The 14,772-nt window shown below is 37.5% G+C and overlaps 1 protein-coding gene across 1 annotated transcript in view; it reads left to right on the top strand.

Annotated features, from left to right (window-relative positions):
• gpam (glycerol-3-phosphate acyltransferase, mitochondrial) overlaps window positions 1–14,772 on the top strand; it is a 33,359-nt gene that overhangs the window by 5,549 nt on the left and 13,038 nt on the right. Inside the window, exons 5-17 of the mRNA XM_015036247.1 lie at window positions 1,779–1,892; window positions 2,826–2,957; window positions 3,035–3,134; window positions 3,514–3,650; window positions 3,727–3,826; window positions 7,592–7,804; window positions 8,666–8,779; window positions 9,846–9,931; window positions 11,046–11,155; window positions 12,364–12,434; window positions 13,705–13,972; window positions 14,061–14,212; window positions 14,507–14,584. Coding sequence (XP_014891733.1) covers window positions 1,779–1,892; window positions 2,826–2,957; window positions 3,035–3,134; window positions 3,514–3,650; window positions 3,727–3,826; window positions 7,592–7,804; window positions 8,666–8,779; window positions 9,846–9,931; window positions 11,046–11,155; window positions 12,364–12,434; window positions 13,705–13,972; window positions 14,061–14,212; window positions 14,507–14,584 — 1,675 coding nt within the window. The remainder of the gene's footprint in view (window positions 1–1,778; window positions 1,893–2,825; window positions 2,958–3,034; window positions 3,135–3,513; window positions 3,651–3,726; window positions 3,827–7,591; window positions 7,805–8,665; window positions 8,780–9,845; window positions 9,932–11,045; window positions 11,156–12,363; window positions 12,435–13,704; window positions 13,973–14,060; window positions 14,213–14,506; window positions 14,585–14,772) is intronic.

Here is a 14,772-nt window from a genome sequence, read left to right on the forward strand (position 1 = left end):
GTCTTCTAAATTGTTTATGCATGTTTGTGTTTGGGTATAAAAAGACTCTGACTCTGCTTACTAAATAAACCCGACTGAGAGATTTTCATCTTTAACACTGCTTGGATAAATTCTTTCTTCCACTACAGCAGAGAAAGAAGAAAAGTTGTTCTTCTCCGTCCCAAACTTGGCACTTTCCTTCAAAGATCATAAATATTAATGACCAATGTTTCAGCTGCTCTCTACAAGGCTTTTTTTCTGCCAGACTGAGCGCTGTCTGGGGATAAAGTGTTCAGACCACAGCGGCCAGTACAGTCTCTCTTTTACTTTCACTTTAGAAGACAAAGTAATTTTTGAGGATTTAATAGTTAAAAATCTGTTCCAAACACGACTGAACAATTCTCAGGTGCAAAATTGAAACTCAAACTTTAACAGCAGATCTCTGATACTGATCATTTCACTGCAAAAACACAAAGTCTTACCAAGTATTTTTGGTTTAGTTTGTAGTGGAAATATCTTAGTACACTTGAAGTAAGGCAAAACTAACTTACAAGTAACTTTTTTAGCAAGATATAGAGCATGTGTCAAACGCAAGGCCCGTGGGCCAAATCTGGCCCGCCGTAGCTTTTTATGTGGCCCTCTAGATTCTAGACTGAGCTTAAATATTATCTTATCAATCAGACTAATACAGTTTTCATTCATTTACTGCCAAATTACATCAATCAGTCCCTCCAGTGTCTTGAGGATTATTGTGGAAATTCACACAAAATCAGATCCCAGCACTTTCTTTGCAGATTTTTTCTCAAAAATTGTCAAAAACTTTTTTACTTGTACTTAACAGCTGCCTCAGCCTTAATTAATGTCAGATTATAATCCATGAGCTATACAGCAAGTAATAAAAAGTCACATTTACTGTCATAAATATGCAAATATTTATTAATTAGTACCACAAATACTTTTATTTTTATTCCAAAAAAATCACAAAAAGAATCACAAAATCCTGGAGGAATTGAAAAGATTTTCAGTAATATTATTTAATTTTAATAATTCACAGGTATTTTAACAATTTGTGAACAAGTTTTATCAATACATTCTGGTAAAACCGGCCCTTTTAAGAGCATTTATCATCTTGATTTGGCCTAAAGCGAAAATGAGTTTAACACCCCTGATACAGAGGCTTGTTTTAAGTAAATAATTGTTTAATATTGGTGGAAAAATACTTTTCTGATTGGCAGATAATTTCACTAATAAGAAATTTTTCCCATGTTATAAGAAAAACAAGAACTTTTTCACCAAAACTAAGGAATTATTTACTTAAAACAAGCCTCTGTATCTTGCTGAAAATTTACTTTTAAGATACTTTATCATATTTTAAGTGTGCTAGGACATTTCCACTGCAAACTAGACCAAAATTACTTGGTAAGATTTTGTGTTTTTGCAGTGTTGAAAGTGTTTTGGTTTCATTAAAACTTTGATTTCCTAAAGTTTTACCCATAACAATATTGTCTTTATGAGACCATCTGGTGTGGGGAAAGTACGGAAACACTAGGTCAACATAGATCTCTGTTATTCTTAAATAAATATGTTGGTAATGTTTGTTTTGGCTGTGCACACACTGCGCTGGAAAAAAGTGGATATCACTAAAGCTATTGTATTTAATGACAAAGCTGGGTGCCAGTTATTGATTGTATCTGCTAATGTTAAATCACCAGGATATCCCTGTGCGTATTTTCAGCACTTGTATGAGGGGAAAAAGAATGATGCCTTGTGTTTTGGTCTGTCTTTGTCTGATGCTGCAGACAGCGGGGCTGGTTGGCGCGCAGGCTCAGCTATGTGCTGTTCGTTACGGAAAGAGACGTCCACAAGGACATGTTCACCAGGAATGTGGTCGACAATGTGCTCAACAGCAGCAGGTGGGGGTCGGCGTGACCTTTTTTAACCCTCTATGTCCTGAATTTAAAATCTCTGCCCGGAGATTTTTGCTTATTTTAATTGTACAAAGTTTTTTAAATGTCCTGTGAGTAAATATATTTGCCCATTTATCCATAACAACTGGAACTTTCAATGTCTGTGTGTGAAATTAACGTAATAACCTGATATTGGCTGGAAAGCGCATCGTCTCCCCTTTCAGAAACCGTTTACATTTTTCAGATGGCACAAAGTGTGGTGGGATTACGATACTGCAAATTTGGCTGGATTGTTGCTGCTCCATTTAGGAGCTAGAGCACACGTGTCAAACGCGAGGCCCGAGGGCCAAATCTGGCCCGCCTTAGCTTTTCATGTGGCTCTTTAGACTTTAAGTTATATCAATAAGTCCCTCCAATTTTTCACAAATCTACAAAATCAACAAATCCCCAAAGTTTTCCCAATTTTTACTGCAAATTTTCTCAAGATTTGCCAGAAACATTTGGATGTAAGTGACTGCTGACTTAGCCTTACCTGACTGATACAGCCATTAATAAAAAGTCACTTTCAAAATCATACACTTCTGCAAATATTGTAAAAACAACAAGCATTTATAAATTAGCATCACAAAATTTGTAATTTGAACACAAAAAACAACAAAACAATCACAAAATCTTGGAAGAACAGCTATTTATTGGTATTTTAACAGTTTAATTAGTTTTAGCAATACATTCTGGCGCAACCAGAAGAATGTTCAGATTTTGGATTTGGCCCAAAATGAAAATGAGTTTGACACCCCTATTATATTTGCTTCATTGATTGTTGATCACAGAAAGTCGGCGTAACAGCTATAGTGAATGCAAAACGTATAAAACAGACCAAAGAGACACTAGATATTTTTGATTTTAGATGTTTTTGTGATTTGTGCTTGTAATCTGCAGGGTGGAGTCTACCATTTCGAAGGTTGCTGCAGAGTCGGAGGCTCCAGTCAGCCAGCCAGTCAGTAAAGTGAAGCAGAAAGCCAGAGCCGTCCTCCAGGAGATGGTGGCCAACGTTTCCCCGCCGTTCATCAGGTTTTAGGATCGTTCTGTTCTAGAAAATAAGAACGACAGGCTTGTTGCTCCATTTTTACTTTACTTTATCCTTTCAGGCTGACTGGGTGGGTTCTCCTCAGGCTGTTCAATGGCTTCTTTTGGAGCATCCAGATCCACAAAGGACAGCTGGAGATGGTGAAGAAAGCTGCTGCAGAGGTTAGCATCATTTTGCAAAAGTGAAACAACAAAATTTGCTTAGTGATGTGCATATTTACTCTTCCTTATCATTAGGCTTCAGAGGAAGTTAGAGTATTGCATCCCATGTAGATTTTTACAACTATATATGTCCAGAGTTTCTTCACGGAAAAGTTTCAGACTTCATTTCTGTTTGTCCATTGTCCATCCATCATACTTATATTTTAAGCTATGATACTTTTAAAAGGACTGGAGTCTGCAGAAACAATTTAGAGATGAAAATTGTGCTTGAGCCCTGATAAAATTAAACCTCTGTCCCACATATTTGTAATTTATTGTTTTCTGTGAACAGATGCAGTTTTTCTTTAGTTAATTTTTAAAAAATTTTTGGTCTTTGCAGCGAAAACTGCCCATGATTTTCCTCCCAGTCCACAAATCCCACATCGACTACCTACTCATCACGCTGATTCTGTTCTGTCATAACATCAAGGCGCCCCACATCGCAGCAGGAAACAATCTCAGCATCCCGATCCTCAGGTAAGCAGCTGCAAAGCCTCGTATAAAGTTTGACCTAACATACCGACAAAATTAATCTCTTTTCTCTTTTTTTCAGCACTGTGATTCGTAAACTCGGTGGATTTTTCATCCGGCGGAGAATGGAGGAGACAGCGGATGGAAAGAAAGACATTTTGTACAGGTCGCTGTTGCATACAGTAAGTCGTTTTTTTCTTATACACAACGAGATGCTGATGTTTATGCTTCTCTGCTTTTCTTACATTATTTCAGCGCAATATTTCTTCTTATTCAGAAGTAGGCCTGTCACTTCAGCAAATTTTTCTGCATGATAAACGATGATATAATAATGCAAGAACACATTCTCAAAAGATCAATAAACTTTAAGTTTTAATGAACATTTAACACTGCAACTGGAATATATTTTAAATATCCGAAATAAATAAACAAAACAACAGAAATAACAAAAAAAAAAGAATAATAAAGTCTCAAAAAAGGGGGCTAGTTTAAACCAAAGCACCAGACTGAAGACTTTTGTCATCCAGTTTTTGGCGGAAAGAGAGAAAAGAGAAATCCAATAAATCATTCAAATGGAAATTATTGAGTCTGTCTAAATTTATCATGCGATTAATTGATTTATTGCTTATTGTGACTGTTCTAATCAGAAGTTATTCAAACCTGCTAAATTTGCAGTCAACACTGTAAAATGTCCCTCCGATGTTTACTTGAGTAAATTTGATCCAGGGATGTGAAACCTCCTGGGTCGAGTTATGCATCTTCTGACTTTTTAATTTAAGGATTCGTTTTCAGATCTCCTGATCGGTTTACGAACTTCTGTGACCGCACACGTCCAAGTTAGCTCAGGTGGTTAAAACGGCCTCCATGTTTTACCTGTAAACCGTCACATAATGCAAGTTTCAAAGCTTTTATGGTTCAGCACCTTTCAAACAGGTGGAAGGTTTTGGGTTTCTGTGTGTGGATGAAAAGCTTTGTAGGAAATAAGAGAGTATCTAACCCAGAACCCGAATGAGAACCTGTTTTTGTTCAGCCAGATAATAGAGCTTTGCAGGTTTCTACTCAGAAAACCTGTTCAGTTCCACAGTGAAGGAGAAAAACCGTAAATAACTACTTTCTAAACACTTTAAGAAGCTTTAAATGACAGGAGCTTTCAAAAGTAAAGTTAGCTTTTTTGCATTTTGTTACATTGCAGCTAAACACTTCAAATGTCAAAGAAGTATAAAATAAAATGTAAAAATATGTAGTGGTGTGTACCTGTATTAGGCCTCTGTAATCTGACATAGAGCTGCTGTAAACTAATATTTTAGTAATATTAGTAACCGTAAGAGAAAATTGATAGGTTGTTAATTAATCGAGTAATCGAATAAAAAAATTTGATAAAATAAAATATTGGTAAAGCTAACATACCAGCAGAGTTACTAATGGATATCAATGGATATCAACATCAGTCCAATTTTTCATATTTGAGCATCACTAAGAATAACTTTTCTGTAGCTTAGAAAATTAACCTGTAACTATATTAGCTCACTTTCTAAGTTAACCTGAAGAAAAGTTATATAAAAATCTGAAATTATATTCAGTTTAATAAGAAAGAGGCAAGTTCACTCTTATTTAAAAAAAAAAAGTCTACTTTAAGTTTTAGTTTATGTATTCATATTCAGTTAATTTAATCGATGAATTCTCACTTTGCCCAGCCATTTATAGCTTTTGTGTTTATGTTAGCGATGGGATTTGACACCTTCATCGTCACAGAAACGAAGGTACCGCCACGATGCACTCTGCCACCCATTTGTGAGACCGGGATGATATGAGGTTAATTTTCCAGTTCGTCCATAAAGCTACGCTTTATTATCTAAAGCCCAGCTGCCCGTTGTGTTCAGTCTATCCGCTCACCTGTATAAATGCACCCGCCGCGCTCTTCACCACCACTAGGCAGCAGCTCTCGGAGGAGAAAGGCTGCCATACTCCAGGCATCACGCCAGTCACTTTAAGGATGTTTATTGGGCCCCCAAAAATGATAAAAAAAAGACATTATCATCAATTAATAACATTGATGAGTCATTAACTGATTTTCAAGTTTTCAAGCAAAACTTGAAAACTGAGCGTTTTACTGCTAACACGTAGCTTTTGTCAATAACTCATAGGGAGAGCGCTGCGCAACATAATCAGTCACCCAACCGCAACACGGTGCTCTAAATAATAAAACATAATTTAACGAAGCTACGAGGCAAATACATTTTCCTCAAGGATTTTTAATAATTTAGGTACTTGAATCATTCAAGGGATCTTTACAACCCTAATCTGACACCCTAAAATGAAATCCAGCAAGCAGCTGCCTTTCATTGCAAGTAGAAAGCATTTTTTTTTTTTTTTTTTTTTTTTTTTTTGCAATGAGAAGACTTGCTACGTTGGAGTGATTTACATAAAACCATATTCATATACTGTAGTAGAGTGGCCTAGTCAAAGTCCAAACTCAAATCCGCTTGAGATCTGATGCTTTCTATCCAACCTGACTCAATCTGAGCAATTTTACAAAGTAAAACCCTTTAAAATCAACTTCAGCTTCGTAGCTACGTGCTACTTTGTATTCTTCTCACTGTAAATTGCAATAGAAACAGAAATTAGTAACGTAACAAAATGTGATTAAGTTCAACGAGTCTGGATGCTACACTGTAAATTATGTTGATGTTTCTGTTTAAATGCTGATATGTAGCTGATAAAGCTTTAAAACTGAAAAGTCTGAAGAGTGCAGTCGAGCTGACTTTACACGCCCTCTGTCAGATAACGGTTATCTGCAAGACGCATAAGCAGCCACTCAAAATGACGAGCACCAGTTTGTTTTTTTTGGGGGGGGTTTTTTCGTTGAACTGACAATATTATCCAAGTTTGCTACAACATTTGAAATGTTGTCAAGCAGAAGATCAGATTCCACAGGGAGAAATGCAGAAGCAGTGAAGACCAAAATGGCTCCCTTAGAGCCTGGATGTTCTTTCTCTTTGCAGTTTGAACTCGGTGACCTTATCTATGTTATATTTCAGGAAACAAATTCTCTTCTTAAGAGACAGCTGTGAGTATGCTAAATCCAGAGGGATATGGTTACGCTGCGTAGCTGTGACCTGAACATGCCCGAGTCAAAAGGTTGCATTCAGGGATTATTTTTCTTATGAACTAAGGCTGCATTCTCACTGCAGCCCGAAGTGACCCAAATCCAATTTTTGTCAAATTGTTTTTTTATTTATTTATTTATTTTTTTGCTGTGATCGTTCACACTTCCAAATAATATAAGCGACTTTTAAGTGATCTTCAGTGTGAACTGCAAACGTCCTGAAAGTGTCCAGCATGCGCAGTAGAGGGCGCAATAACGTCACACATAGAGAGCGTGCTCAGTAAAGAAGAAGAAGTAGTAGTGCTCAGTGTTTGCAGAAATAAACGTGGATGCTAACGGTGTAGCATAGCTTACAATTTTGAAGTTGTCCAACTGGAGCCAGCACATTAACAACTTAATCCTTATCGTAGTCCGCCATATTTGTTATTTTTCTTCCCGCTTAAGCGTCTGAGGACGCAGAATAGTGACGTTTGTCGCGTATAAATAACGTTCCGGTGGGAGGAGTGCGACCTGGCCGTTCAGATTCAGGTCACATTTGAATCGCATAAGTATCGGATATCCAAGTGGCCTGGGTCGCATTCAAAACAGAATCTGACCTTTGTTGTTCAGACTGTCATGAAAAGATCAGCTACAGGTCGCATTAAAGGGGGGGGAAATCTGGCTGCAGTGCGAACGTAGCCTACATCCGCTTTACTCACATCCTCGTTATCCCTGGATTAATTTCTGTTATTCAAAGGCAAACATTTTCACCTCAAGTATTTAATGGTGGGCGCTGCTTTTTGTCATCGACCTTTGGCCCACTCCTCTCACATACGCACTCTTTGTCTCAATCCCCCTGCAGTACACAGAGGAGTTATTGAGGCAGCAGCAGTTTTTGGAGGTCTTCCTGGAGGGTACGCGGTCCCGCAGCGGGAAGCCGTTTCCACCCCGCGCAGGCATGCTGTCCATCGTGGTCGACACGCTGCTCACAGGGGCAATCGGAGACGTGCTGGTCGTACCAGTTGGCATCTCGTATGACCGCATTATTGAAGGCAACTATAACAGCGAGCAGCTGGTAAGCTCTTGGACGATGCCTGTGTTCCTTGCTTTGGCGACAAACGTTTATTTAGCTCTGGAAAAAAATAAGAGCCCACTTCACTGAACCCCATTGAAAACCTGATGGTTATCCCACCAAATATTGGTTTCAGAACTCTTCTTGAGTTAAAACATTAGTATTTGAGGTCTTTGAAAGCGCTACATTTTTTTTGGGTTATTTTCTGCAAATAAATACTAAATCTTTGCTTGGAATTTCAGAGACATGTTGTCAGCAGTTCATAGAATAAAAGAACAATGTTCATTTTACTCAAATGTGTATCTATAAAGAGTAAAATCAACTGGTCATTTTAAGTGGCCTATTATCTTTTTCCAGAACTGTAAATTTATGTATATGTATGATTATTTACTTGGATAATAAGATCAGCACATTTTGCAATTTTTACATTTAATCACTTAATTTTTATACAATATTAGAAATGCATTAAAAGATGCAAATATTTAAATTGCTTCTTAAAAAGGAAATGAGAGGTTTTATTGCCCAAAATGCAAAAACATAAATTTACCTTACCGTACATCTGATCATTTGTAGCAAAGGATTCATTTGCAGAAAAAATAAACACTCTCACTCCTTTCTGCTTGACTTAGCAGCAATACAATGTAGAGTTAATCAGTTGATTTTTGGATTATCGATTAATTAATGTTTTTACAGAACCAATACATATCTATATATTTTTAAAGAGAAAAATATGTTTTCTTGCTAAATGTATTTCTTAACCCATGTTTTCGATTGTTGTCTGTTTTTTTTTTTATTTCTGATCTATGATTACCCAATCCACATTTTATTTAGTTATTTTTTTTGTTTGTTTTTTGTGCTCCTCAGGGTAAACCTAAGCAGAATGAGAGTTGGTGGGGAATAGCGTGTGGAGTGTTTCGGATGCTAAGGAAAAACTACGGTTGTGTTCGAGTTGATTTCAACCAGCCCTTCTCCCTAAAGGTGAATCTGCACCGGCCTTTTACCGATGGAGCCACTACTGTTATTGAAAATGTGTCCAAAATACTTGAAATTATGTATTTTAGTGCAGCAACATGTTGTCACACTGAAAGAGTCAGGAAAAATCCTACTTTTATTTTAAGCACTTTTGCTCGGTGGTGAAAGAAGTTCCTCGTAATGTTACTGGGTACCAGAACATGGTCATAATATTATGAGAATAAAGTCAAAATATTAGCAGAATAAGGACACAATATTGCCAGGAGAAAGTCACATCAACATGATAAATAATATTTGTTTTAAAGAACAAAGCTTCTTTTAATAGACAGTTGTTTCACAGTTCTGCTACTGATAACAATTTCCTTATTTGTAAAACTGATACCTTAAAACTTTAAAGATGCTCAACTTTCCTCCTTTTATTTTTCATAAAACTATTACCTCGTTATCCTAATATTATGACTTTATTCTGGTGTTATTACTCGTTAGTAAGTTATAATATTTCACATAAAATAAATGACCTTGAAGCATTTTTTTTATAATTCACTATTTTTTAAGAAAATGATAAAAAAATAAAAGGATTTTTTTAACTGTATGTGAGTTTTTCTGGAGCATAGATATGATGTGAAACACAACCTGTCTTCAAAAAGGGAAAGACAAGTACACATTCCTTTTAAAAAAAAATAGCTGCTTATTTAATTTCCCAGTATTTTCAGTCAGATCAACAGCTCGAAAATGGTAAAAATAAAAAACTTTAAAAAAGCCTGGATGAGGACCCACGTTTTATTTTCGCGTTGATCAGTAGGTTGGGATTCATGCTAGGAAAAAAAGAAAATCTGTCCTATAATCACAAATATAAAGGTCGAGTTTTCCAAAACTCTGCAGAAACTTTAACTGGAACTGTGTTTCTCTAAAGCCGCGTCAGTCTCATTAGGCAAAGCAGAAACTCCTGACACTTGAAATAAACGATGTTTACTGTAAAGCATTTTAATGAAGTATTTTAAGATCTTGATTCAGTGCGTCAGTCATTAATTAAAAGTCCTAAAGCCTTTTGTGTCCCTGTTGTTATATTTAGGAGTACCTGGACACCCAGAGGAGCCGTCATGTTCCCCCTCCAGTGTCCCTGGAAAACGCCTTGATGCCATACATCATCTCTGCACAGTAATGCACTTTTCCTCATCCAGTGTTTTTATCTGTCCGTCGTTAACACAGAAACCAGATGTCCCTTCGCCTTAGATGTGACAGCCTTTATGTCCAGAGCTAATTTCTCCCTCCTGCTGCTTCACAGCGGCGTCTGTCACCCGACATCCGAGATCTGAGCCCTCGACTTTCCACTGGGAGAGGTTGCTCCAGTTCATCTTAGTAAAACAGAGACGGCCGTACAGAATGTTCCTTATGACAGCTCGGTTTGTTTCCTCAGAGTTTATATCACTTTTAAAAAAGTGGAATGAATACAAGTTAGCAGTCGCATACCAAAAGGTTTTTTATTCACCGAGGAGTGAGGCTTATTGGGACATGTTGAGACAGACAAAGAGCTTGGATATAAAGGAAGCAAAGAAATGTGAAATACAGGTTTGGCGTTGGAATGTTGTGGTAAAAAAAAACGTTTGTAAGGCGTCAACTTCAGATCTGAAATGTATTTTCTAGGATAGATTGCAGCTTAAACAAACAAAGAGCGTAGTCTGTCACCTTTTATGGAGTTGAATTAAATGTAAAGTTCAATTTAAGACATAAACTCTGATCAGGATTATTGATTAATACCTGAACACTAAATATAAAGCCTTAAAAATGCAAACATTTTAAAAATACGCTAAGCCTGGTGGGGGCACAAATAAAGCCTGGTGGCCCGCCAGGCTTATAATACACTGAGGGAAACCCTGCTGGAATATGTTTGAATAGAATTACACAGCAAAAACACAAAATCTTGCTAAGTAATTTTAGTTTAGTTTTTAGTGCAAATATCTTAAAAGCAACTTTGTAGCAAGATATAGAGGCTTGTTTTAAGTAAATAATTCCTTAATATTTTTTTTAAAAAAAAGTTTTCTTTTAGCATGAGAAAAATGTCTTGTTATAAGTTAAATAATCTGCCAGTGGAACAAGTTATTTACTTAAAGCAACTCTCTATATCTTGCTACAAAGTTACCTGTAAGCTAGTTTTGTCTTATTCCAACTGTATTAAGATATTTGCACTAGAAACTGGACCTGAAATACTTTGTAAGATTTTGCGTTTCTGCAGCGATATCCTGATGTCTTGGACTGTTTGTTGCTGTTCCAGGGCTGATGGTCAGTTTGATGAGCAGGAAGAGGAAGCGATGGACAGAGAAGTCCCAGACGAACTCTTTAGACGACACGTCATCAACAACCTGGCCAAGCACGTCCTCTTCAGTAAGAAATTCACAAACTCCAGTTAATCTGCTGCAGCCTTTAGCATAGCCACTTATACCATCGGAGCACAGTTTGTTCCTATTTTATTCAGTTTAGTTCAGAGTGCACAGGTCTCATTTTCATCCACCTGTCCACCAATGAAACACGATCTTTCATCCTAATTGAAATCCGGCACTGCGTGGCGCAGCATCAGCCCATCGGGATCACATCACTCAGGGCGCTTTGCCCTGGGGTAACACTGCAGAGACCGGCTCTCCTCTTCTCATTCAGATGCACACTAACCCCCCTTTTTTTTTTTTTTTTTTTTTTGTAATTTATTGTTCAGCCAATTGCAGAGCAGTCAGCTGGATGGCATGTTGTTTCTAGCCAATAGGGAGAGAGGGAGGAGAGAAGCTGGAAAAATGCAGTGCCAGTTTTTGTGTCCAGATGAACTCTAGTAACCTGCGCTTTCGTAGTGCACACAATGTTTTATCGTTCTAATGTGTTTTCAGGGGAACACAAACTCTTGGATGATCTTAACATTCTGGATATTTGAAGTAAATATTTAACCTGCCAGGTTGTTTTTCCTTGTCCTCTCTGAACCAGTTGAGGCAGGTTATCTGCTTCTGCCTGAGGTTTTTTCATTTCTCAGTGGGGTGCTTCCTTCAGAAACTGCCTCTGCAGGGTTTCCCCACACTGAGAAGTATTCTGAATAATTGATGAGGACAAGTTAATTAAATAGAAATAAAATGGCTTTTTCTTGATGTCTTCCCATTTGTTTTTGCTCGCATTGCAAAAACATAAAATCTTACCAAGTATTTTTAGTTTCTAGTGAAAATATCTTACTACACTTGCAATAAGTCAAAACTAACTTATAATGTAGAAGCTTGTTTTAAGTAAATAATTCCTTGATATTGGTGGTGGTAAATTTACTTAAAACAAGACAATTTCACAATAAGTGAAATAATCTGCCAATGGAACAAGCAATTTTTCACAAATATTAAGGAATTATTTACTTAAAACAAGCTTCTATATCCTGCTGATAAGTTACTTTTAAATTAGTTTTGTCTTGATTAAAGTTTACTAAGATATTTGCACTAGAAACTGGACTAAAATACTTGGCAAGATTTTAGGTTTTTGCACTGCATGAAGACTTTTTGATAATTAAATTAAACGATGTTAATTTTCCTCATGTTTGTTGCTCATAACCGCATTTTTTCCTCTTACAGCTGCTAATAAATCATCAGCCATTATGTCAACTCACATTGTGGCCTGTCTGCTTCTGTACCGACACAGACAGGTGAGTCTCTTATCTCTGTGTGTTTATCATTTCCTCCTTTTTCCTGGTAAGCATCACATCCTGTAGTGTGCTTTTCCAAAGTATGCATAACCCTGTTGCAATAATCAATTGATTAAATATTAAAATGAGTTTGATTTTTTCCTTTCTGATGATGAATATTTTGCTTACAGATATTTCATAATCCATTTTACTTATGGTTTTGATTGTGTGTGGTTTTTGTCTCCTTTTTATTTTATTTAATTTTTTTGGTTGTGTTTTATTTCGGATATTTAAAATATCTTCCAGTTTCAGTGTGAAGTCTTTGAGAGAGCAAACTTGCATTATTATGCTACTCAATAATTACTGGGATCAGCTACTGTCCAGCAAAACTTTTCATCTCTTAATTTTTTAAAATGTACTTTATTGAGTTTAATTTTTCTGGAAAATCCGTAGATAAAATGGAAAGAGAATCTTAAATTTGTTTTTGTTAAGAATCTTAGAGCTCTGACTTTGCTGCACATCCATCTCTACCTGATTTAGACAGAGAGTGAAATTTATCGTATTCTTCTTTGCAAAGCAGCTAAGGCTTTGTCAAGTTTACACAAGAGTAGATCCGGACTTTGACTGAGCCATTCCAATTAAGGCTGCACCGATTGCAGTTTTGCTGTCGATTGTTGATCACCGATCTTTAAAATATAAACATGATTTACCCATTCCGATTTTGGCCAATGCCAATTGTTTTTTGTCTGAAATGTTGCTAAACATAGCAAGAAAGTCGCTGATTTGACAGCAATGGAGTGAATGTTGCTATTTGCAGACATGACCTGATGGGATGGTCTGTCAGTCAAACCTCTCTAAAGGCAGAGCAGGAGAGAACAGCGGTTGGCAGAGGAAGATAAAATTGGCTTTACAATCAAGTATAAGCCGATCACTGATCTCTCAAAACTAAGGAAATCTGCACAAATAAATCAGCTGGTTGATAAAGTGGTGCACCTTAAACCTTTTGCAGCTCCATTAGTCATCCCAAAGCGTTCGACTATCACATAATAAGCCAATAAAATACATTTAGGTTTATGGTTGCATTATGAGAAAATGTTACAAAGTTTCAGGGGTGTGAAAACTTTAGCTGAGCACTTTAACTCTAGTTTTCCTCAAAGTCTTCTCCCTTCACTTTTTTTGGACATTTGTGGCTCATGCCCGCCCTCTGCAGCTTCTCTGGTGTAACTGCATAACATCTAAAAGCAACTGATCACAGAAAGGTCTTTTAAAATGCTGTATTCATCTTTTTCAGGGGGTTGTTTTGACCAAGCTGGTGGAGGACTTCTTCAACATGAAGGAGGAGATCCTGTCCCGGGACTTTGACCTGGGTTTTTCAGGCGACTCCGAGGATGTGGTCATGCGTGCGCTGCACCTCCTGGAAAAATGCATCAACGTGACCGGCAGCGCCAACCGCAACGGAGAGTTCACCATCGCAGCTTGTCAGACCGTACCCGCGCTCTTCGAGCTCAACTTCTACAGCAACGGCCTTTTCCACGTCTACATTCCGGACGCCATCATCGGTACGACGACACAGCCGTTTCTGCTTGCGTCGCTCGGCTGCAGCTTTGACGTGTTTAGAGGATTTCTAAATGCTCGCTTTGTTTCCAGCCTGCAGCATCCTGTCACTGCAGCGAGATCTCATCACAGAGTCTCCTCACCAACCGAGGGACTGCAGCAGCCTCCTGCTCAGTCAGGAGCGTCTCATCCACAAGGCGGCAGGTCTCTCCCACTTCCTGACCAACGAGGTGGCGGTGGCACCAGTAAGTCCAGCACACGGATCGCATTATTGGAAATTTTGCACTTTGCAATTTAAGAAAAATATGATTGCTCAGGGTTTCCCTCAGTGTATTATAAGCCTGGCGGGCTGCCAGTCTTATAATTATATAATTATAATGAATTTAGTTTATTTTTTGTTTTGTTTTCATCTCATTTCTGTTGGAAAAGTTTGACTAAGTTCTTGAATTACTGTGGGAAAAGTGTGAGAGTCCTGCTACTGGGGATTTGTCTTACTATTTTTATTGTTTTTTACAACAACTCTCTTCTCCATCCTGCAGCCCTGCCAGACTATTTACCAAGTTTTGAACGATGCAGTGACCCGACTCATCCAGTGTGGGGTCCTCTATGTGGCTGAAGTAAGTTTATAGATCTAACTTTACTTCTGTTGGACAAAAATAGCAATACAACAATCACTTTACACCATAAAAAACGTAATACAGTTACCAACAATCAGTAAATATTAGATTATGATAATGAAAGGAACATTTCATATTCCTTTCTGCTTTGATCTTGATCCAAGATGGCGCCGGTGTGTGTGGCTGCT

The sequence above is a fragment of the Poecilia latipinna genome, unplaced genomic scaffold, assembly GCF_001443285.1.
Source record: "Poecilia latipinna isolate Pla-1442-1.1 unplaced genomic scaffold, P_latipinna-1.0 Scaffold22, whole genome shotgun sequence".
Classification (NCBI taxonomy): Eukaryota; Metazoa; Chordata; class Actinopteri; order Cyprinodontiformes; family Poeciliidae; genus Poecilia; species Poecilia latipinna.